Below are 24,212 nucleotides of genomic sequence, written 5' to 3'. Positions count from 1 at the left end.
TCTGCGGGCAAGTAGGGTCTCAGCCTGCGTACCAGATGGAGCCGGTAAACAGCTGCCCTGGACACAGAACTGACCTGCGCCTCCATGGACAGCTGTGAGTCCAAAATGACTCCCAGGCTGCGCACCTGGTCCTTCAAGGGCACAGTTACCCCATTCAGGACCAGGGAGTCCTCCACACCCGCCCGCTTCCTGTCCTCCAAAAACAGTACTTCTGTCTTGTCAGGATTCAACCTCAATCTGTTAGCCACCATCCATCCTCCAACTGCCTCCAGACGGAGGGTCTTCACTGCCTTCAGCCAACATTATCTGATCTGACTGGTAGCTACTCTCCAGGCGTCTCAGCCAGAGAGAGGGTCTTTGCTCTCACTTTTAGCAAGAAATGCTATGAGAGTTTGAGTCTGGGACGGGATGCTGAGCCAGAGGAGCTTCCCTTTGGCCTCCCCAATGCTCATCCTTGACATGCGCTCTGAGTGGTGCAGGGACATGCCTCCCCATGCTCCCCTTGTTGCGCATTTGCTTCTCCCAAAGAGGATGAGAAGCGGTGCTTTTAATGCGGGGGACATGCGTACCGTTTCATGCACACAGCTCACCGTTTCCTCAAGTGGCAGGGAGTTCCAGAGGCAACTGCTGCAGAGTTTGCTTTTCTATCCAGAGGAGAGCACTTGAGGCCCTGCGGATTTGCAGATATAGATGGTGCACATAGAGAAAATATAGTTAACTCTCTTGTACCGCCTGAACAGCCAGGACTTTGCCCAAAGAATTCTGGGAAATGTAGTCCCTCTCACTTTCACTACTGCAAAAAGTCCATAGTTTGAAGAGGTGGGTTTCTTGTGCCAGGGTCCTTCCATCATGCAAACCTGAAATTCTCCTTTTTTATTCTCTCCTGCGGAATGACAGTGTGGAGGCGCTATAAATCAGGGTCAGGATTCAGGGAACGAGTTTGCTGTTAATTTGGCAGGGAGTCACAGACCTGGGGGCCGAATGCCTCTCTATCTGGCCCTTGGAACTGCCCGTGAGTGTTTTTGCCTGGCTGGAAAGTACCCTCGAACTCTGATGATGGTTCTTGTTCGTCTGGATGGAGAATAGAGCAAGGAGAGAGTGTTTGCGAATGTATGTAGGAACCAGTCTGCTGCACAAAGATGAAATTAACATCCCTTGCCCCAGCCACTTTAGCCTCTGGCACTGCCTGCCACTGGCACGCCATCCCTCGCACACAGGATCCTTGTACTGAGAAAAACCTTGGAACTCCCTGCCTATTGACGTCAGGCACCTGCCTTCGCCAAACTCTTTCTGGTGCCTGCTTAAAAACATGCTTTGCTTAAGCAATCCTAGCCAGGTGTATCGAAAGCTATTGCGACCTTTCACCTGTTTTAGTTTATTATTTTAACTTTTTTAATGTCTGAAGTTTGTGTTGTTAATTTTTCATAATGAAATTTTTGTTGTTTTTATCTTTCTTTTGTAAACCACTTCCCCCCTTCCTTCCCCCCTTCCTTCCTTCCTTCCCCCCTTCCTTCCTTCCCCCCTTCCTTCCTTCCTTCCTTCCTTCCTTCCTTCCTTCTTTCTTTCCTTCCTTCTTTCTTCCCTCCCTCCTTCCTTTCTTTCTTTCTTTCTTTCTTTCTTTCTTTCTTTCTTTCTTTCTTTGAAATAAATGAATAAACGCTGCCTCCTCTTGGCATGTAGGGCAATTTATTGCAATGCCCCAAAACACTTTTTGTCGCTTTAATTTTTGTTATTTGCTGTATCAGAGGGGAAAAAATCACAACTCTCCCTTATTTTGTGTCTTGCACAGAAGCTGAGCTGAAGGCCGAGGAGGGAACCCCAAGTTTGGACGCCTCTGCCCAACACCCAGCGTCCGAGGAGGCTTCCCTGGGAGGAGAGCAGAGGATGGAGAAGGACGGAGGTTCTTGCAGCACCCCCGGCACAGAAGGGGGAGCAGAAGCACCTGCCGTGGGCCTGGGGGAGCCGAGAGAAGCAGCGGACGCCGGGCCTGAAGAGCCAAGCCAGGAGGCGAAAGGGGGAGCAGGGCAGGATGCGGCCAAGGCAGTGGAAGAGAGCCATACGCCAAGCCAAGCTGCCGTGGCAGGAGGGGAAGGGGGCCACGAAAGCCCACCAAGCTCCCAGCAGAAGCACCTTGAACTTCAGCAGAGCCTCAGCTGCCCAGCACACCTGCCCAGGTATTGCTTCTCTCTCGTACATCCTTTATTAATGCATTGATGTATGAAATTTTTTTTTTTGTAAAAAAATATATCAAAGCGGTTTGCAGCAGTTAAAAGTTAAAAGCAGACTTTTATTTTATTGTTTTCACTTATATGCAAGAAGTAACCATCAGTATTCAGCAATGTCCACCACCAGCAGCTATAAAAGCACCAAAAGTCTATTTAATTTCATTTAACTTTTTAAAAAAATCATTTTTATTGATTTTCCAATAAAAAACATCCGATTAATATAGCCAATCATAATACTCCAATTAAAATAAAAAACTAAAAGAAGACCAAATTATAGTTCAAATTATAATTATTAATTTTTTGGAGCTCCCCACGCTCTGGATCTCTGAAGCATATCTCCACATCTCAGCCCTGCCTCTCCTTGTTGCTTGCATATTTTCCACATCTCGATTTTGACGCTTTATAATTCTCCATCCCTGAGTCCACAATTCTCAGTCATGTCAAACATCATATACATTCAACCGTCGAATACAACTTTATTAGTATATATTTTTCCAACTGTCTTTTTATCAGCGCAGTTTCCTCTGACTCCATTCCAATCCGGGATGTTGTCCAAGTCTGTTATCTGGAGTTTAATGGCGCAGCAACTCCCAATCATTAATTGTCCAAACCTTCCTTTTGAGCTTTATTGCACCAGTACCTTCCAAGTTAAATGGTTAGGCAAAACTCTTTGCAATATTGCAATGTAGATAAACTGTATTCCACAAATACAGTGGTACCTCGCAAGACGAATGCCTCGTAAGACGAAAAACTCGCAAGACGAAAGAGTTTATCGTTTTTTGAGTTGCTTCGCAAGACGAATTTCCCTATGGGCTTGCTTCGCAAGACGAAAATGTCTTGCAAGTTTGTTTTCTTTTTTGAGCCTTTTTTGAGGTTTTTGAAGACTTTGGTGATTTTTGAAGCTTTTCCAAAACTTCTTTTGCAGCCATTTGGTAAGCTAAACTTTAAAAACTTTTTGGGGGGTTTTTGGATTTTGGGTTGGAATCCGTGCTTCGCAAGATGAAAAATTTGCAAGATGAAAAAACTCGCAGAACGAATTAATTTCGTCTTGCGAGGTACCACTGTTTTAGTCATTTGGTGATCAATCAGCCTTTGGAGACCACACTCTCCCCACTCCAGTGATTTCGGTTTTTAAACCACAGAGCCTAGGACTTGCCGATCAGAAGGTCGGCGGTTCGAATCCCTGCGACGGGGTGAGCTCCGATGCTCAGTCCCTGCTCCTGCCAACCCTAGCAGTTCGAAAGCACCTCAAAGTTCAAGTAGATAAATAGGTACCGCTCCAGCGGGAAGGTAAATGGCGTTTCCGTGCGCTGCTCTGGTTTGCCAGAAGTGGCTTAGTCATGCTGGCCACATGACCTGGAAGCTGTCTGCGGAAAAACGCCAGCTCCCTCGGCCTATAGAGCGAGATGAGCGCCGCAACCCCAGAGTCGGCCGCGACTGGACCTAATGGTCAGGGGTCCCATTACCTTTACCTATCATTCCACAAGTTGCCACGTGTCCTCAGTTGCTGTCAACCATGTTCTATCCATGTTGAATATGTAATAAAACCAAACCTGGGATAGCTCAGTCGGTAGAGCCTGCTAATCTCCAGGATGAGCCTCACATTGGTCAAAAAATTCCTGTGTTACAAGGGGTTTGACTAGATGACCCTGATGGTCCCTTCCAACTCTGATTCTTTGTTTGGAATGCAGTGATGTTATTCACAACTGCCTGGCAGAATAGAAAAGTTTTCAGCAGGCGTTTAGAAGTTGGCACAGAAGACAGGTGCTGAATCTCTAGTGGCAGAGAGTTCCACAGGGCTGTGATGATGAGACTAAAGCCGTGGTTTCTTGCTGTTGCCAAGCGAGACTCACCAACTCGGGGAGCGATGCTCCTGAAAATGATCTCTGCCCTTGAGATTCCCAGCATGTTCGGAGACATAATGCCTCCGACGGTGGAGGCAGAACACAATCATCCTAAGGAAAAGCAGGACATTCCAGGATTGAATGAGAAACTGGGACAGCTTCTGTAAATCTGGGATTGTCCCTGGAAAATAGGGACACTTGTAGGGTCTAAGTGTGTGCTGCAAATCTCAGTTGGGTAAGCATCAAGTGAGGCTGAAAGTTGGAACGATCAGGACAGGAAAAAAGAAGTCTTTCTTCATGCAGCACAGAGTTAAACGGTGGAACTCACTGCCACAGGAGGCAGGGATTGCCATCAACCTGGATGAGTTTAAAAGAGAATTAGACAAGTTTGAGGAGGAGGAGAGGGAACCCACCTGCTTTCAGCAGCCAGAAACATCATAGTCAGACACTGGAGAGACCTGTCAGGAGTAAGTCTGGACCAATGGTGTTTTTTTATATATAATTATTTTTATTAGTTTTCAATACAATCGTACAATTTTATCCAAATTTTAACTGATTTTAACAAAGTACAAATTTGGTCTTCCTTCAGCTTCTCTGGTAATCATCCATTTTTACCCTTCAATACGCATTTCTTTAATTGTATTGCCATTTGTCTTCCCTCCTTTTTCTATTTCCTTTCAACAATACCTCTTAAATTTTTTTACAGTGCTTCTTGGAACCCCACTAGTGTTGTTTGCACCTCACATATATTTTTCAGATATTCTACAAATTTTCCCCAATCCTCGATGAACTTTTGGTTGAGTCTGGACCAATGGTACCAAATAGTCTGGGAAACAGCCTTATTAGAAAAACTAACCAACAAACTGAAACTGACACGGGGACAAATAGAAGAAGACGCCTTCACCCCGGTATGGCTACCCCTTTATCACATACACAGCCCAACAAGACAAGGACAAAAATCCACCAACGGCATACAAATCAATATGGCTAACCTGATTCAAAAATACACACTCACGGTGGGGGAAGCTGAGATTGTCATTCTGGGGCAGGATAGCCTTAATCAAGATGAACGTGCTCCCAAGAATGTTATTTTTGTTCCAGAACTTACCAATAAACAAGGGCACTAAGATATTTAAAGAGTGGCACAGAGAGATCTCAAAATATGTCTGGCAGGGCAAAAAACCAAGAATTAAGTTTAAACTGTTAACAGAAGCTAAAGGAAGGGGGGGATTTGCCCTGCCAGACCTGAAACTATATTATGAGGCATCGTGTCTTTGCTGGGTGAAAACGTGGATAAAATTGGAAAATAAGGAACTATTAGATCTGGAGGGATTTGACAACAGAACAGGATGGCACGCGTACTTATGGCAGGGAAAGAGGAAACACAAGGGTTTCGAAACCCACATCTTTAAAGGCCCCTTGATGGAAGTTTGGGAGAGGAATAGATTTCTACTAGAACCTAAAGTACCACACTGGCTATCCCCATTAGAAGTTATGAGTGTGAAAAAGGTAAATATGAGAGGCGATTGGTAACCTATGGACAACTGTTAATAAAAGTAGGGGGGACATGGAAATTGAAACCGTACGATCAGGTTAAAGAAAAAGTATTTGATTGGCTACACTATTTCCAAATAAATGAAATGTTTAAACAAGATATTAAAGAGAGAGGATATGCGGACAAAGATTCCAAATTCCAGACTGAAATAATAAATAATGACTATAAAATCCTTTCTAAAATGTACAATCTGCTATTAGAGTGGAATTTGATAGATGAGGAAGTGAAGTCGGTGATGATTCAGTGGGCAAGGGAGATCGGTCATAACAAATATTACGAAGAATGGGAGAAACTTTGGAAAAAAACCCTTAAATTTACAGCTTGTATAACGTTAAAGGAGAACCTCATGAAGATGTTTTACCGATGGTATATAACACCTGCAAAGTTAGCAAAAATATATAAAACCTGTAACAAATGCTGGAAATGCAGGGGAAAAGAGGGATCCTTTTTCCACATGTGGTGGGAATGCAGAAAGGTCAAAGGTTTTTGGGAAAGTGTATATAATGAAATGAAGAGTATACTAAGATACACCTTTGAAAAAAAACTGGAGGCTTTCCTGTTAGGATTAGCAAGAAGGGATATAAAGAACAATGACGGCAAATTTTTTCAATATGCAACAACGGCCGCAAGAGTCCTACTAGCTCAAAATTGGAAACAACAGAACATACCGACGGTTGAGGAATGGAGAGCAAAATTGTTAGATTACGCGGAGATGGACAGATTGACGGGGAAAATTAGATATATAAAAGACCAAAGGTTCATTGATGACTGGGGAAAATTTGTGGAGTATCTGGAAAATATAAGTGAAGGTCAGATAACGCTAGTTGGGTTCAAAAAGGCTCTGTGAAAAAGTAGGAATATTGTCTAAAGAGAAAAAGATGAAAAGAGAAAATAATGTCAATATAAACTAGGATTTGCGTAAATTTGTTAAATAAGGGCATGGAGGATTTGAGGGGAAGTTGAAGGAAGTCTCAAAGAAAGGAATCTGTGATAATAAGATGTAAACTGTTTTATTTTTTGTTTGTTATGGTTTAAAAACAATAAAAATCATGGGGGGGAAAATACACACTCACACTCCGCTCACACACAAAAACAAATTTCACTACAGCCAACCAAAGACAGCCAACCACACCCTAAGCCACCCCAACCTCTCTCACCACCAAGGAATAATACTGTAATAATAATTTATTACTTATACCCCGCCCATCTGGCCGGGCTTCCCCAGCCACTCTGGGTGGCTCCCAACAGGATATTAAAAACACAATAAAAGAGCAAACATTAAAAACTTCCCTAAACAGGGCTGCCTTCAGATGTCTTTAAAAAATCAGATAGTTGTTTATTTCCTTGACATCTGATGGGAGGGCATTCCACAGGGCGGGTGCCACCACCGAGAAGGCCCTCTGCCTGGCTCCCTGTAACCTCACTTCTCGCAATGAGGGAACCACCAGAAGGCCCTCGGCGCTGGATCTCAGTGTCCGGGCTGAACGATGGGGGTGGAGAAGCTCCTTCAGGTATACTGGACCGAGGCCGTTTGTGGCTTTAAAGGTCAACACCAACACTTTGAATTGTGCTTGGTAACGTACTGGGAGCCAATGTAGGTCTTTCATGTGGTCTTAGCAGCCGCTCCCAGTCACCAGTCTAGCTGCCGCATTCTGGATTAATTGAAGTTTCCATGTCACCTTCAAAGGTGGCCCCACGTAGAGTGCATTGCAGGAGTCCAAGCAGGAGATAACCAGAGCATGCACCACTCTGGCAAGAAAGTCTGTGGGCAGGGAGGGTCACATACACTAATTAGAATAATAGAAGCATTGCTAGCCCACCCCACTCACCATTCCCCCTGCCGCTCTTTCCCCCTTTTCTTCCTAACCTAACATTGTAAGTAACACTAAAAAATTAATAATAATAATAAATAATAATAATAATAATAATAATAATAATAGGAGGATGAAAGGGCTTTCGAAGGCTGTTAGCCATGCTGGCTGTGCTCTGCATCCACAATCGGAGGCAGCAAATGTTTCTGAATCCCAGTTGCTGGAAACCACAGGAGGAGATAGGGGTCTTGTGTTCGAATCCTACTTGCGGGCTTCCCATAATGGGCATCTAGGTTGGCCATAGTGAGAACAGTAGGCTGGACTAGATAGGGCCAGATGCTGTAGCAGCTTCTCCTTTGATGTTCTCATCTTCTGACATTTCAGCCTAGCAGATATTCCGGAAGAGGCTCCGGCTGACCTCAAGGAGCCGACTCCTCAGGACCTGGCGGCTCCCACCCACAAAGCGGACCCGCCACCCCCTGGGGAAGCCAAGGAGGCCCCCCCTGATTCGGCGCAGGCCCCCGCGGTGGCCGAGCAACCGGGCCCAGCTGATCAAGGAGAAAGGACCTTGGCCCAACCCGCTCCCTTAGCCCCAGGGGCCACAACCCAGGATGCTGGTGAGCCCAGCGTTTCCGCAGCGCAGCCGCCGTCGGAAGGAAGCCAGACCGCGGCAACCCCTGCAGAGGTTCCGGATACCCCAACCAGCCCGTACCTCACTCCGGACTTTGGCAAGGAGGACCCGTCCCTGATTTTGGGTAAGGCCATCGAGGCCTATGGCCTTGGGGGGCCAGTGGAACGAGCTTGGTCCAGACAGAGGGATTAGGAGTGAGGGGCAGGGGGCCAGAACAGCTCTTTTTTAAAAAAAGGAAGGAAGGAAATGTTCATCCTTTAGGCCCAGGGGTCAGCAAACTTACCGTGCCTCGGGCCAGTGTTTCCAGCACCGATCGCGCGGCGGGGATTGGAGCGCATGCCCACACGCGTGCGCACACACTATTTCCGGCGCACTTCCGGGTCAAGGGAGCACCGGAATTAGCTTGTGCGCATGTGCACGGGCTTCCTCTAACCCGGATGTGCACTGGAGATAACGCTTGCGCATGCACAAATAATGCTTGTGCATGTGCAAATAATGGTTGCGCAAGCGCACAAGCTATTTCTGGTGCTCCTCTGGCCCGGAAGTGGGCAACAGCGCAGCACTGGTAAGAGTGGGTGGCGGCGGTGTGCAGCGGGGGTTGTCGGGGGCCGGATTAATGAATCCCTCGGGTCTTATCCAGCCCACGGGTCTTAGTCTGGGGACCCCTGGTTTAGGCTCTGCAAACAGGCTGTCTCAGGGAGAGGGTGGGACCGGAACAGAGCAGGGAAGGAATGGAAACATCAGGCATGTTTTCTCAGCTGGCGCTATAACAGACATCAGCTGCAGGAAACAGGTTGTCAGTGAAAGCGTTTCGACTACGTTCCTGCTGCAGAGATCGAAGCACATGGTGCGCATCATTCTGCAGAGGCTGTTCATTTCTTCGGAGGAGAATGTGTGATGCCTTTCCCTAAGGTGGCAGACAGGAGCGGCCTATCCCGTTTTGCCGCCTGAGGCGAAACAGGAAGGTGCTGGCTCTGCCCGCCGAAGTCTCACTTACTGGGGTCGCTTGGTGGCTTCTTCTGGAGAGATCTCATAGAAACTGTGGCCACATGACTCTGGAGGCGGGCGGGGTGTGGGATTACACCCCCCAAGGCTGCTTCTTCAGCCTGCCACATGGGTGGGCCGGCCCCGGTTGTGCAAAGGGATGCCTTTTTGGCACGGTCCTGGTTCCCTGCAGCAGACTGTTGCTTGAAAACAAAGCACTTTGCACAGGCTTCCAACAAAGTATTAAAATACAGTAATCTGTTAAACAGGGACGCAGGTGGCGCTGTGGGTTAAAGCCTCAGCGCCTAGGACTTGCTGATCGAAAGGTCGGCAGTTCGAATCCCTGCGGCGGGGTGCGCTCCTGCTGCTCGGTCCCAGCGCCTGCCAACCTAGCAGTTCGAAAGCACCTCCGGGTGCAAGTAGATAAATAGGGACCGCTTACCAGCGGGAAGGTAAACGCCGTTTCCGTGTGCGGCTCTGGCTCGCCAGAGCAGCGATGTCACGCTGGCCACGTGACCCGGAAGTGTCTCCGGACAGCGCTGGCCCCTGGCCTCTTGAGTGAGATGGGAGCACAACCCCAGAGTCTGTCAAGACTGGCCCGTATGGGCAGGGGTACCTTTACCTTTACCTTTTTAATCTGTTAAACATTAACTTCCCTAAACAGGGCTGCCTTCAGATGTCTTCTAAAAGTCTGGTAGTTGTTTTTCTCTTTGACATCTGGTGGGAGGGCGTTCCACAGGGTGGGCGCCACCACCAAAAAGGCCCTCTGCCTGGTTCCCTGTAACTTCGATTTTTGCAGTGAGGGAACCGCCAGAAGGCCCTCGGAGCTGGACCTCAGTGTCCGGGCAGAACGATGTCGATGGAGACGCTCCTTCAGGTATACTGGACCAAGGCCGTTTAGGATCCATACTAAAATGGATTAAAACTCGCATCAACTGGTAGGATGCCTCAGCTCCCTGTTTGCCCGACATGTGGCCCTCATTTGGTCCAGGGTTGCGCTGTTGCTGACCACCACGGCCTCATAGCGTCTCCTGAGCAGCTGGTGCCTTTGCCTGCAGTTTTGCTGAGCCCCAGAGCTTGGAGATTGCAGGGCAGGAGGAAAGTTTGCCCTGTGGCCTGATCCACCTGGCATGCACTCCCTCCCTCCCTCGACTCCCTCTCTGGTATGCAGAGAAAAGCTCCTTTTCATGAGATAAGCAGGCTGGCAGGGCGAGGGACCGGGGCGCATCGCAGCATCAGGTGTTGTTGTGATCGCTCTTCCTGCTGTGACAGATAGGACAGCGTGTCTTGTGGCTGGGTGACCTTGCAGTGGGGTTGGGAGGGAGGGAGTGTGGGGTGTGCGCAAGGCAAAGGGTGGCAAGTGGGTGAGGTTAAGCTGGCAAGGGGCAGGGCAGCAATGAAAGGGGAGGACTAACAATTTGTGTGTCGGGGGGGGGTGTTATCTGTTGGGGAGACGATCACCAGATGGGTTTTGTCGTGGGCTGAGCATTCGCTAGGCACCTGCAGTTTCCTAGTGCCAAGGGCAGGATCTGCAGAATATAATGCCTTCAATGTTAAAGTCAAATGAAACAACGGAATCTCAAGTTTCTGGTCCTTATGAAAAGAAATGTTCGAAGGCCCAATGAAAGTGCAGGGGAGTTCAGGCAGACAGTGCTGTGTTGTCCCCTCCTCCTTTCTTTCTCATGGAGGCCTTGGGACCCGAACCAGGATGTGCTGTGAAGCCAGTGTCTCAGGGATGGGTCATAACTTAGTGATGGAGCATGCGCAGAAGGCCGCACTTCCTGGCGTCTCCAGGAAGGCCTGGGACAACCTTTGTTGGAGACTCAGGAGAGCCATTGCAAATCAGGATAGATCTGAAATGGACTGACTTCAAGCTTGCATGATCTGATTAGAAGGTTGGTGGTTCGAATCCCAGCGACAGGGTGAGCTCCCGTTGCTCGGTTCCTGCTCCTGCCCACCTAGCAGTTCGAAAGCACGTCAAAGTGCAAGTAGATAAATACCGGTAGGTACCGCTCCGGTGGGAAGGTAAATGGCGTTTCCATGTGCTGCTCTGGTTCGCCAGAAGCGGCTTAGTCATGCTGGCCACATGACCCAGAAGCTGTGCGCCGGCTCCCTCGGCCAATAAAGTGAGATGAGCGCCGCAACCCCAGAGTCGGCCACGACTGGACCTAATGGTCAGGGGTCCCTTTACCTTTACCTAGAACTTCTGAGCTCCACCAGTAAGTGCAAAATATTGCCTTTGAACTGGTAACAGACAGACACCTAGGATAAAGGAGCAGAGTGCATCCGAGCACATTTTCAGCCCAGGAATTAGTTTGCAGCAGTAGAACTGAACCCTCAGTCCTTTCTCACACAAAATTAATTACTAATTTGCCCCCAAAGTTTCTTTGCTTTGGCAGGGGAGGGCAGGCAGCTGTGAGCGATGCTGTTGCTGTTGTTTAACAACCTGGAAAACGAAAATTGACAGTTGTTTAGTACAGCGTTCTGCACTTTGGGGTCCCGAGATGTTGTTGGACTACAAGTCGCATAGTCCCTGGCCATTTGCCGAATTGGCTGGGGATGATGGGAGTTGTAGTCCCGCAATGTCTGAGGACCCAAGGTTGGAGAATGCAGATCTAGTATGATGCAGATATTGACCAGTAAATCCCAACCTACCTTCTGCCCACAACTGGTAGAGATAATACTGAATTAAGTGGGCCAGTAGCAGGGCCGGATTTAGGTTTGATGAGGCCCTCAGCTACTGAAGGTAATGGGGCCAGCTGTCCTTTGCCAACAACAATTTGTCGCTGATTTTTGTATTTTGAATATATGTTCTATGGTAATTTATGGACCTAATAGGTATCTAAAGCCATTTTCACATAACAAAATATGTATTTTATCAAAGTAACTGTTGAACTGAAATACAATTAAGAAGAAGTACGGTACATTAATAGTGAAATAATTATGAAGCTCTAACATAAAATGATTGGGGGCCCATTACTTACATCGTAGGAGCCTACAAAACACAAAACACTGTTGCTGTATGCAGGTTTCATTTTATTTGTTTTTTAATTTGCATTTTGGAAATGTACATCCAGTTTTGTTTCCTTTAAATTTTTTTGGGCCAAGGAAGTGCGTCCCTGAGCTATAGCTTGTTTAGCTTATACGTAAATCTGGCACTGAGGACGTGGGTCGCGCTGTGGGTTAAACCACAGAGCTTAGGACTTGCCAATCAGAAGGTCAGCAGTTCGAATCCCCGCGACGGGGTGAGCTCCCATTGCTCAGTCCCTGCTCCTGCCAACCTAACAGTTCAAAAGCACGTCAAAGTGCAAGTAGATAAATAGGTATTGCTCTGGTGGGAAGGTAAACGGCGTTTCTGTGCGCTGCTCTGGTTCGCCAGAAGTGGCTTAGTCAGACCTGGAAGCTGTATGCTGGCTCCCTTGGCCAGTAAAGCGAGATGAGCGCCACAACCTCAGAGTCGGCCACGACTGGACCTAATGGTCAGGGGTCCCTTTACCATTAAATCTGGCACTGGCCAGTGGCCTCACTCAGTACAATGCACCACCTCTTGCGGTTGTAACCAGGGCCGTGCTGTGCAGCTGTGGATGTGTGCAGTATAATAATAATAATAATAATAATAATAATAATAATAATAATAATAATAAATTTTTATTTATATCCCGCCCTCCCCAGCCAAAGCCGGGCTCAGGGCGGCTAACAACAATAAAACAGTACAAAAGTACAGCACAAACAACACTCTAAAATCATTCATTATAAAATTAATTCAATTAATTCAATACTGTACCAGTATCTGGTAAAGAGGGACGCAGGTGGCGCTGTGGGTAAAAGCCTCAGCGCCTAGGGCTTGCCGATCGAAAGGTCGGCGGTTCGAATCCCTGCGGCGGGGTGCGCTCCCGTCGTTCGGTCCCAGCGCCTGCCAACCTAGCAGTTCGAAAGCACCTCCGGGTGCAAGTAGATAAATAGGGACCGCTTACTGGCGGGAAGGTAAACGGCGTTTCCGTGTGCGGCTCTGGCTCGCCAGAGCAGCGATGTCACGCTGGCCATGTGACCCGGAAGTGTCTCCAGACAGCGCTGGCCCCTGGCCTCTTGAGTGAGATGGGCGCACCAACCCCAGAGTCTGGCAAGACTGGCCCGTACGGGCAGGGGTACCTTTACCTTTACCTTTATCTGGTAAAGAGCTTCCTATGCCTAGCACCTTACGCTTTTAAGAAAATTAAAGTTTCTAGCCCTCGTGACTGCAGAGATAGGCTTAGAAGGATGTGGGTCATGTCTGTGGTGAAATCTCACTAATGGAGAGGGACGGGGTGCCATATTTGCTGCATAAGCACCATGCAGTACATGGTTAACCTATGGAACTCCCTGCCACAGCGATGGCCAGCAACCTAGAGGGCCGAAAAGTAGGTTAGACAAATTCATGAAGGAGAGGGCTGTCGATGACCACTAGCCAATGGCCTTACTCCATAGTTACAGGTGGCAATGCTTTGGAATTCCAGGTGCTGAAGACCCCAGAAGGGAAGGGGTCTCTTGTTCTCAGGGGCTGCATGCTGGCTTCCCATTAGAATCACAGAATTCTAGAATCATACTCACAACACCCCTGCGAGGTAGAGGAGGCTGAAAGAGGCAGGGACCGGCTCAAGGTCACGGAGCGAGTTTCATGGCCGAGTGAGGGATTCGAACCCTGGTCTGCCAGGTCCTAGTTGGACACTCTAACCACTATGCGACACTGTCTCTCCACTTCAGATTCTAAGTGAATCCTGGTATTGTAGAGTCGGAAGGGAAACACAAAATGTGAACACATGAAAAAACAAAGAGACAGAAGGGAGGGACCCAAGGGTCATCTAGACCAACCCCCTTTAATGCAGGAATCTCAGCTGAAGCATCCATGACAGATGGCCATCTGACCTCTGCTTAAAAACATTGGTGCATCTGTCTGGCCCCTGAGAGATTAGCTGACCCAGCTATTCTTAAAGGTAAAGGTAAAGGGACCCCTGACCATTAGGTCCAGTTGTGGCCAACTCTGGGGTTGCGGTGCTCATCTCGCTTTACTGGCCAAGGGAGCCGGCGTACAGCTTCCGGGTCACATGGCCAGCATGACTAAGCCGCTTCTGGAGAACCAGAGCAGCACACGGAAACGCCGTTTACCTTCCCACTGGAGCGGTACCTATTGATCTACTTGCACTTTGACGTGCTTTTGAACTGCTAGGTTGGCAGGAGCAGGGACCGAGCAACGGGAGCTCACCCTGTCGCGGGGATTCGAACCGCCGACCTTCCGATCAGCAAGTCCTAGGCTCTGTGGTTTAACCCACAGCGCCACCCGCGTCCCCTCTTATATTCTTACCTAAACACTGGAAATAGAATTATTTTTCTCAGCCTAAACACTGGAAATAGAATTATTTTTCTCAGTTTCTGCGCGATTCCACCTCACCTTCCCCAGAGAAATCTTTTTTTCTCATTGCCTAATGAGCCGAATCTTGCAATCATTTTTTCCTGCACGGTTATCATCCATGCATTGGCATCTGAATGTGTCTAAATACTAAACGAGGTGCCCTGTCTGTAGCGCAGCTTCCAGCTTTTTTAGGAACATACAAATCTGCCTTCTACTGAGCCAGACCTCCACTGCCTGCACACAGAGGTCCAGCTCTGAGGGCCTTCTGGCGGTTCCCTCGCTGCGAGAAGCCAAGTTAAAGGGAGCCTTCTTGGTGGTGGCGCCTGCCTTGTGGAACGCCCTCCCACCAGATGTCAAAGAGAAAAACAACTACCAGACTTTTAGAAGACATCTGAAGGCAGCCCTGTTTAGGGAAGCTTTTAATGTTTAATAGGTTATTGTATTTTAATATTCTGTTGGAAGCTGCCCAGAGTGGCTGGGGAAACCCAGCCAGACGGGCGGGGTATAAATAATAAATTATTATTAATATTATTAGTCCAAGCAGCTCAGTGTTGTCTACAATGACTTGCCGTGGCTCCCCAGGGTTTCATACAGGGGACCACCCCCCCACCAAAAACCCTGCCGGGAGATGCCAGCGAGGATTGAACCCAGAATCTCTTGCAGGAAATGTGGTCCGTTTGCGACTGAGCTTTAGGCGTTCTCCCTGATGGGCTGCCGGATTAATAGAATTGTAGAGTTGGGATCCCCAGAGGTCATCTAGTCCAACCCCCCTACAATGCAGAAATGTCAGCTAAAGCCCCCAGGGCAGATGATGATCACTCAACCTCTGCTTAAAGCAGGTATAGGCAAACTCGGCCCTCCAGATGTTTTGAGACTACAATTCCCATTGTACCTGACCGCTGGTCCTGTTAGCTAGGGATGATGGGAGTTGTAGTCCCCAAACATCTGGAGGGCCGGGTTTGCCTATTCCTGGCTTAAAGACCTCCAAGGAAGCAGAGTCCATAACCTGCAGCCCAGCTCAAGCTAAGCAGCATCTTGAGGAGGGGAGCAGTTTCGATTCGGAAAACAGCAGGAAGACCTTGGGTTGCACCCGTGGCCAAGATGGTTTTGGCCCCAGCCTGGATACATCTTGGAGCAAAGATGAAACCCCTTTAAAGCCCTTCATGGCATAGGACCCTCGTACCTACGGGACCGCCTCTCCCGGTATGCCCCGCGGAGGGCCTTAAGGTCCATAAACAGCAACACCCTAGAGGTCCCGGGCCCTAAGGAAGTCAGATTAGCCTCAACCAGAGCCAGGGCCTTTTCAACACTGGCCCCGTCCTGGTGGAACGCTCTGTCTCATGAGACCAGGGCCCTGCAGGATCTGATTTCTTCCCGCAGGACCTGTAAGACAGAGTTGTTTCGCCTGGCCTTTGGCTTGGAATCAACTTGATCCCCTCCCTCTCTTTCCTTTCTCCTTCTGTGATGGAACTCCTATTTGGGGACTTCCCTGGCTTTTTTCTGGCCCATGTAGGACCAGTCTGGATACTTGGCCTTGGTGAAGACTTGATGTTTTCATCCCCCAAAAGTTTTTGACTTTCTACTGAAATGAGGCTGCATTTTAATGTTGTATTTTAATCTTGTTTTTAATCTGTATTTGAATCGACTGTTTTTTACCTGGTGTTAGCCTCCCTGAGCCCGGTCTTGGCTGGGGAGGGCGGGGTATAAATAAAATTTATCATCATCATCATCATCATCATTATTATTATTGCTAGTCAGCAAGGCATCATCTCTTGTGCTGCTGCCCAGAGGCACCATCTCCATTTTGCCAGTAGGGGTCGCCCTCTGCACATGCCTTGGGGAAGCACTGCTGGATACAGAATTGTCACCATCAGCTGTGAATCCTGGCCATGGCAATTTCCACCAGCTGCTGGGCTGCAGTTTGCATCACTGAAGTGACCTCCCCTGCCCCCTCGGGGGGGGGGGTGCAAGCCTGGCCAGGGTGTGTGGAGGTCCTGGGCTGCCCAGAGGACAAGATCCGCTCCCCCTCTCAGCCCCACCGATCTTGCTCTAAGCAAAGCAGAGCAAGATGCTTACCTGCAGGAGTTGCAGTTGTGGATTTGTGTAGGGTTTCCTTAACCTTTCTTTCTTCCGAAAATGTCCCACAAGGCAGTGGGTACAGATTTTCCTTGGGGCTTACTTTCATTTTATATATATATATATATATAAGTTTTACAAATTTATTCATATTCAAAATCACAAATGAAAAAAATTACAACAATATTCTTCCGAATCTTTAGACTTCCCTCCTCCCCCCCATGGGTTCTTTAGTTAACTTTTCCAACTGCGTATTGTAAATAATAATAATAATAATAATAATAATAATAATAATTTGTTATTTATACTCCGCCCATCTGGGCGGCTTCCAACAGAATATTAAAATACAATAACCTATTAAACATTAAAAGCTTTCCCAGGGCTGCTAAATCACTCTACCTTTTCAGTTCTCCATTGTGTCCAAAGTCTATGTAACATTACAAGAGTTATTTCAAACAGGCTCATATTCTACGCTAGAAGATCCACTATCCTATAATAGTACATATGAGCCTGTTCTACTTATGAAGCCTAGGATGGTGAAACAAGGCTAATATTCCGGAAATCCTTGCCTTAGACTCCGTGAAAGGATTCTGTGGAGCTGTAACAACCCTTCACGTGGATTATTGGACTCTTTGAACAGACAGGTGGAATAGATACTTATACATGTATGGACCTTAGGCATGAACAGACTAGAGAATGAACTGATCCACTGGGTCTTCTGCTTTTTTCATCGAACTTTATGAGACTTCTGTTGATTTGATACAATGAATAGTGTACCTTACTTATTCAAAAGTACAGCCGGTTACGTCTTGTGTGTTTATTGAGACAGTTTCTAGGAGCCACGGAGGAGAGCTGGCTGCAGGGTGGGAGCCCCAGGTGGACAAATGAATTAGCCCAGTGGTTTTTCTTTTGTTTTAACCCCTGCCTCTCTCTTCCAGATGACACTCCCCCTCCACCTGCTCCCTTCACCCACCGCATCGTCCAGCTGAGAACGGGGGAGTTCAAAGACACCTACAGCATCAACACCAAGGAGATGCTAGGAGGGTAAAGCCTGGCCGGGGGTGGGAGGGAGAGGGTGCCAAATCGTTCGCTCTCCCAGTGACATAATTGTGGGAATGTTCAGGGTGGCAGGAGAGGATATATTGTTTATTAATATCCTTCCTAACTCTTCTATACCTTAGCAGAGTTTTACATTTCCCTTTTTAAATGCACAGCAGATAGCTTCTGCAGGCTTCTGTAAACCTCTCAGTATTGGGTTCCTGGTAAGTTCCCTTAAAGGTAAAGGGACCCCTGACTATTAGGTCCAGTCGTGACCAACTCTGGAGTTGCGGCACTCATCTCGCTTTATTGGTCGAGGGAGCCGGCGTACAGCTTCCGGGTCACGTGGCCAGCATGACTAAGCCGCTTCTGGCGAACCAGAGCAGCGCACGGAAACGCCGTTTACCTTCCTGCCAGAGCGGTACCTATTTATCTACTTGCACTGGTGTGCTTTCGAACTGCTAGGTTGGCAGGAGCAGGGACCGAGCAACGGGAGCTCACTCTGTTGCAGGGATTCGGACCGCCGACCTTCTGATCGGCAAGCCCTAGGCTCTGTGGTTTAGACCACAGTGCCACCCACGTCCCAGTAAGTTCCCTTATGTCCCTCTTAAAAGAATAAACATGCCACAATCTTGTTTAAAGTACAGTGGACGCTTGGGTTGCGAACATGATCTATGCAGGCTGCACGTTCACAACCCGCAGCATTCACAACCCGCTGCACATGCACGGGTTGCGATTCGGCGCTTCTGTGCATGCGCAAAGTGCAATTTAGCTCTCCTGTACATGCGCAACCGCTGAAACCCGGAAGTAACCTGTTCCGGTACTTCCAGGTTTCGGTGGTCCACAACCCAAAAAATGCAACCTGAAACAGCTGTAACACGAGGTATGACCGTATATAAAATAAGTTTACTCACATCATCAGTTCACAGCTGGATCCCTGAAGGCAGACTTAGTTACAATGTATATATGTGTGGATCTGTGAGATGCTCCAACAATGGAGGAAGCCAAAGAGTGTGTGCTGTGTGCCGCGTGCCTTGTCCCTTTTGTTACCTGGGCAGGTAAGGTCACGCCCACCTCTAGTCACATGCAAAGGAAGGATGACCCAGCCCAGGAGGAAGTTTTTGACTGGCTGGACCAAACATTCCCCTGCATGTCCACTCTAGGAAAACAAGGAATGTCATACTTGACTGCTACTTATGTATCGCATCCCACAATAATTGTGACTGTTTCCAATTTCCTGACGGTTTGCTGCGATACGGATATTATTTTCGAAATAATGCACGTAAAAGAAAATGCAGCAGTAAGATTGGCCTTTGTAAATGAAAGAAAGAATGCTGCAATGTTTTAGAAAGTGCAGAATATTGAAGAAAACACACCCACCCAGCTGCAGACCAAACTCTCTCAAGCAATAAGTAAGCAACAGACCAAGAAAGTATTGCCTTAAAGCAGGGGTAGGCAACCTAAGGCCCAGAGGCCGGATGCGGCCCAATCGCCTTCTCAATGCGGCCCGTGGACGGTCGTCTGGGAATCAGCGTTTTTTTACATGAGTAGACTGTGTCCTTTTCTTCAAAATGCATCTCTGGGTTATTTGTGGGGCATAGGAATTCGTTCATATTATTTTCTTCTTCAAAATATAGTCCAGCCCACCACATGGTCTGAGGGACGGTGGACCGGCCCACGGCTGAAAAAGGTTGCTGACCCCTGCCTTAAAGGAACACTTAGCTCAGTTGGTTAGAGCAGTGTGTTGATAATGCCAAGGTTGCAGGTTCGATCCCCGTATGGGGCAGCTGCGTATTCCTGCATTTCAGGGGGTTGGACTAGATGATCCTTGGGTCCCTTCCAATTCTATGATTCGCAACACCATCAAATCTAGAAGCCAGGTCACTCATCATTCAGATTTAGAAACCCCCATTACTTTCTCATGCATGCACTCTTGGGTTGGGGCAACTGGCTGAAATGTTTTTAAATGTTTTAAATGGTTCTCAATTTTGTTTCTCTGTTTTGTTTTTGCTGGGCTGATGTTGATTAAATGTTTAGTTGGGGTTGGTGGTTATTATAATTTAGGCATAACTGTTAATGGTTTCTATTGATTTTTTGGTTTATTTGTTGCTCATACCGGATATTTTGTTTCTTAATTTTGGATGCATTGTTATGTTTTTATATGTGTTGTAAGGGGGGGAAACCCAGCAAGATGGGCGGTATATAAATTAAAATATTATTATTACAGTGGTGCCTTGCAAAACGAAAAGAATCCGTTCCGCGATTCTCTTCGTCTAGCGGTTTTTTCGTCTTGCGAAGCAAGCCCGTTGACGGCCTAGCGGATTAGCGCTATTAGCGGCTTAGCGGCTTTTAGCGGCTTTTTGCGGCTTAGCGGATAAGCAGATAAGCGGCTTAGCGGCTTAGAAAAAGGGGGGGGGAGGGAAAAAACCCCCGCAGGAGCTCACAAGACATTTTCGTCTTGCAAAGCAAGCCCATAGGAAATTCGTTTTGCGAAGCGCCTCCAAAACGGAAAACCCTTTCGTCTAGCGAGTTTTCCGTCTTGTGAGGCATTCGTCTTGCGGGGCACCACTGTATTATTAGAAAGAACTGTAATGAAAGGTTTGTTGTTACCAAGCCATCATTGCACACAGTGCCTGAAAGCATTTTTAAAAGGCAAAAGGGTCTTTGCCCCAAGGAGTTTACAATCCAGAAAGATAATTGGTGATGGTGGTGAAACAGAAAGGGGAAAGTGAGGATGAGGAGGAAGGGATAAATGTCATCCATTCTTAAACGTTTGTTGCAGTTGGGAGTTAGGCTTCATGGAAAAAGTGAGCTTTTTAGTGCTTTGGAGGAACTTTGGAAAGAATTCATAATTCTCAGAGCTTGCCTTTCTCTTTTCCACCACAGGGGGAAGTTTGGAGAAGTCCGTACGTGTGCAGTGAAGGAGACGGGCCTCAAGCTGGCCGTGAAAATTATTAAGAAGCAGGGGCCGAAAGACAGGGTAGGTTCCCTCTGGTGTGCAGTGCGCTGCAACATGTAGCAATGCGCGCAACACCTTTTCTGCACCGGTCTTTGTGCCGGGTTTTCCTGCACGGCTGCCCTGCTAAGTTTCGTTCAGGTTTGTGAAACTCATTCATCATTTCGTCCGGACGAAACGAGGACCAAAGCGACGGACGAAAGAGTGCAAAATAACATAAGAACAGTGCAAATTTACTAAAAGGTGTTTTGTCAGTGTGCTTGTGCAACAGAGCCTCCCCTACTCCTCCTCATGCCCTGGGCATTTCCAAAACCTGCTCCAACTGTGCTGGCCCTGGAGGTTAACCTGAGCAATGCGTTCCAGGTCCGGTCCCAAATAAAGGGATTCCACGAGGCGTCCGTCCGACAGGGCCAAGGCAGGAAACCAGGCTAGGTCAAGCACAGGGTCTCAGGCAGGTTCTTGCAAACAGCAATGTTGCTCCCGCAACCTGGGGCAGGGTCTGACAGCCTTTTATCTCTGTTGGAGTAATAGCTGGTCCTGATCCCCTGGTGACTCACCTCCCTATCTCGCCCGAAGGCGAGCACTCCTCCTGCGAGTACTCAGGTCTCTCGTTCTCTCAGACCTTAGTCTGCAGCTCGGGAGACGTCGGTGGGTTACTAGACCCAGGGGCCGCCTCAGCCTCCCCTGACCCAACCGGTAGTGGAGCAGCTGTAAGTGATGGCCCAGTTGAAGGCAACGAGGTTGAAATAATATACTTGGAGTTGAGAGTGGATTTCATGCTCTTTATTCAGTTCATAGTTGTGAGGAGGAATGGAAGTTCCCCCAGAATGTCTGCTTTATATACATTATTTACACAATGGGCCCCGCGTGATTGGCTAATTCTGAGATTCACCTGTAGGCCAATCAGGTTGCGGATTCACTTCCACCTGGAGCTGGATTGGGTGGCTCCTGTGGACCAATCAGACTGCTGCATTCTGAATCCTATTGTTCTAGGACCAATCAGACTGCTGCATTCTGGACCCTATTGTTCTAGCACCAATCAGACTGCTGCATTCTGAATCCTATTGTTCTAGGACCAATCAGACTGCTGCCTTTTGGATCCAATTCAACTCAGTACATAACAAAGGTCATCCCCGCATCTGGAGCCAGGGCAGGCTCAGGCCCCTGACTCGGCCCAGCTGGTGCTTGTTGCAGGGGAACCTGTGCAGAATGGGGCTCTTCAGGATCAGGCCCCAGACTTGGTTCAGATGATGCCTGAGGCAGAGGATCCGGTGTGGACTGAGACTCCCCTGGTTCTGAGTCCGAGTCCCAGGCCATCACATCGGGAGGGTTGGGGGAACCCCTAGACAAGGTTTGGGGGGAAGAGAGGGGAAACTCTGTTGTGCAAGAACAAATCCTTGCACTGACCAGGCATGTTAGTTGGATAGCACCCATGGTCTGCGCATAGGTGGCAGACTGCCAGAAGCGTCTCTACTGAAGCCCATCCTATGCCAACCTGGTGCCCTTCCTAGATTTTGTACCGCAACTCCTGCCAGTCTCAGCTGGTGGAAGCTGTCGTTCAAAACTATGACATTGGCAGGGGCTGATGGGAGTTGTGGTTCAAAATGCCTGGAGGGTACCTGCCTGGCAAAGGCTCCCCTAGCCAGCCTCCGTTCCGCGCTGACCAGCTTTTGCCCCTCTAGGAAGCGGCCGAGGTGGAAATCGACGTGATGAATCAGCTGAACCACCGGAACCTGATCCAACTATACGACGCCATCGAGACTCCGAAGGACATCATGCTCTTCATGGAGTTGTGAGTCATGGAGTTGCGAGGCAGGCTCTTGCTCTGCGGGCAATCACCGTGCTCGGGCCTGCAGTTTGAAAAGACACGACACATGAGGAAAAACGAAAGCGGAGGGAGGAGGAGAAAAGCAAGCTCTGGCACAAGTTTAGCAGAAATGGCATTGATTCATGCAAATGAGGACATTTGTTTCTTTCTTTTTCCCCCTCAAAGTTTTATTATTAAATTTTCCACAATTATAACAAATATAACATAAAAAAGAAGAAGAAAAATACAAAAAAGAAACAATACAGTATTGAAAAACAAAAAAAGAAACAACAACAATCTTAGTCCCATATCCCTTAAAAACCCAATTTTATTTATATTGTTAATTGACTTCCCCAGATCCCTCCCTCCTGAATTTCATTGTGTCTGTATGTAACACCTTTCCAATATCATTCTTAAACTAAAAATATTTCCAGCAATTAACTATCTTTTTCTCTTTTCTTATTGTTCTTAATCCAACTGACTTAATTAAATCCTAAATTAATCTTAGGCCTATTTGGTGCTTTCAAGTCACTTCTAATTATTTATATTACAATATTTATTCAAATAGTCCTTAAATTTCTTCCAATCTTCTTGATATTCCTCATCTTTCTGGTCACGGATTCTTCCAGTCAGGACATTTGTTTCATCGGTGTGGCAACCAGCCTAAATGTGACCTAAATGTGGGAGGATATGGGATGGCCTTTTGATGATGTCACATGGACACTGGGAAAATCCCACATGCAGGAGTAGCACCCAGAATGCACTGCCCTGAGCATAGCTGTCAAGCGTCCCTTATTTGGCGGGACAGTCCCTTATTCCAGCACCATGTCTCGCTGCTGTCCCTTATTGATGATGTCCCTTAAATAAGCTACTGAAGGTAATGGGGTCCTTCATATGTCCAGCTGTCCTTTGTCAACAACAAATTGTTGCTGGTTTTGTGTGTTGAATATATGCTATATGGTAATTTATGGACCTAATAGGTATCTAAAGCCATTTGCACGCAACAAAATATGTATTTTATCAAAGTAATTGTTGATCCCTTATTCTGGCTGCTGATCCCTTATTTTCGAGGCTTCTCGTCCCTTATTTTCAAATCTGTAAGTTGACAGCTGTGGCCCTGAGGGGTTTGGGGTTCAGCTGATGGTCTAAGGCAGCCCCTTTCCTGCTTTGCAGCGTGGAGGGGGGCGAACTCTTTGAGCGGATCATCGATGAGGATTACCAGCTGACGGAGGTGGACTGCATGGTCTTTGTGCGTCAGATCTGTGATGGGATCCTCTTCATGCACCACATGAGTGTTCTCCACCTGGACCTCAAGGTAGGAGAACATCTCTGCTCTCCGTCAAGAAGGAGGAGGAGGAGGGCCAAAGCTATTGTGGGGCACAAGAACTTCGGGGCCAAACCAGCAGTTCCTGGACACTGGTTCCATAAAGGCGTCTGCTGTAGCTCCGACGCGACCTTATAAAAAGCATCACTCAGTGTAGAAGCTTGCATAACCCACTAAGGAAGATAAAATTCAGAAGTGCAGCAATTAATGGCACGTTTATACAAATTCCAGTGAGAACTATTTAGTTGAATTCAGCAAAATGGATATATCTGATCCAGTGATAACAACTTTTCAGAGTCAGATGGGGTATAAATTATTTATTTATCGTATTTTTCGCTCTATAAGACGCGCCAGACCACAAGACGTACCTAGTTTTTGGAGGAGGAAAACAAGACAAAAAATATTCTGAATCTCAGAAGCCAGAACAGCAAGAGGGATCGCTGTGCCGTGAAAGCAGCGATCCCTCTTGCTGTTCTGGCTTCTGGGATAGCTGTGCAGCCTGCATTCGCTCCATATGATGCACACACATTTCCCCTTACTTTTTAGGAGGGAAAAAGTGAGTCTTATGGAGCAAA

General features: G+C 47.7%; 1 protein-coding gene across 6 annotated transcripts in view; it reads left to right on the top strand.

The window, feature by feature from the left end:
• Positions 1-24,212, top strand: part of MYLK2 (myosin light chain kinase 2) — a 50,570-nt gene that overhangs the window by 7,576 nt on the left and 18,782 nt on the right. For all 6 annotated transcript variants that reach the window (XR_014565648.1, XR_014565649.1, XR_014565650.1 and 3 more), the window contains exons 2-7: positions 1,790-2,174; positions 7,820-8,190; positions 17,451-17,556; positions 20,437-20,530; positions 22,189-22,298; positions 23,487-23,628. Coding sequence is in view for 3 of the 6 variants with exons in the window: in XM_083744367.1 (XP_083600493.1) it covers positions 1,790-2,174; positions 7,820-8,190; positions 17,451-17,556; positions 20,437-20,530; positions 22,189-22,298; positions 23,487-23,628 (1,208 nt within the window). In the remaining 3 variants the exon portion in view is untranslated. The remainder of the gene's footprint in view (positions 1-1,789; positions 2,175-7,819; positions 8,191-17,450; positions 17,557-20,436; positions 20,531-22,188; positions 22,299-23,486; positions 23,629-24,212) is intronic.

The sequence above is a fragment of the Podarcis gaigeae genome, assembly GCF_964106915.1.
Source record: "Podarcis gaigeae genome assembly, chromosome: 6".
NCBI classification, from domain to species: Eukaryota; Metazoa; Chordata; class Lepidosauria; order Squamata; family Lacertidae; genus Podarcis; species Podarcis gaigeae.
Note: the sequence above shows the minus strand (reverse complement) of the source record. Positions and strands in the feature narration are given on the sequence as shown.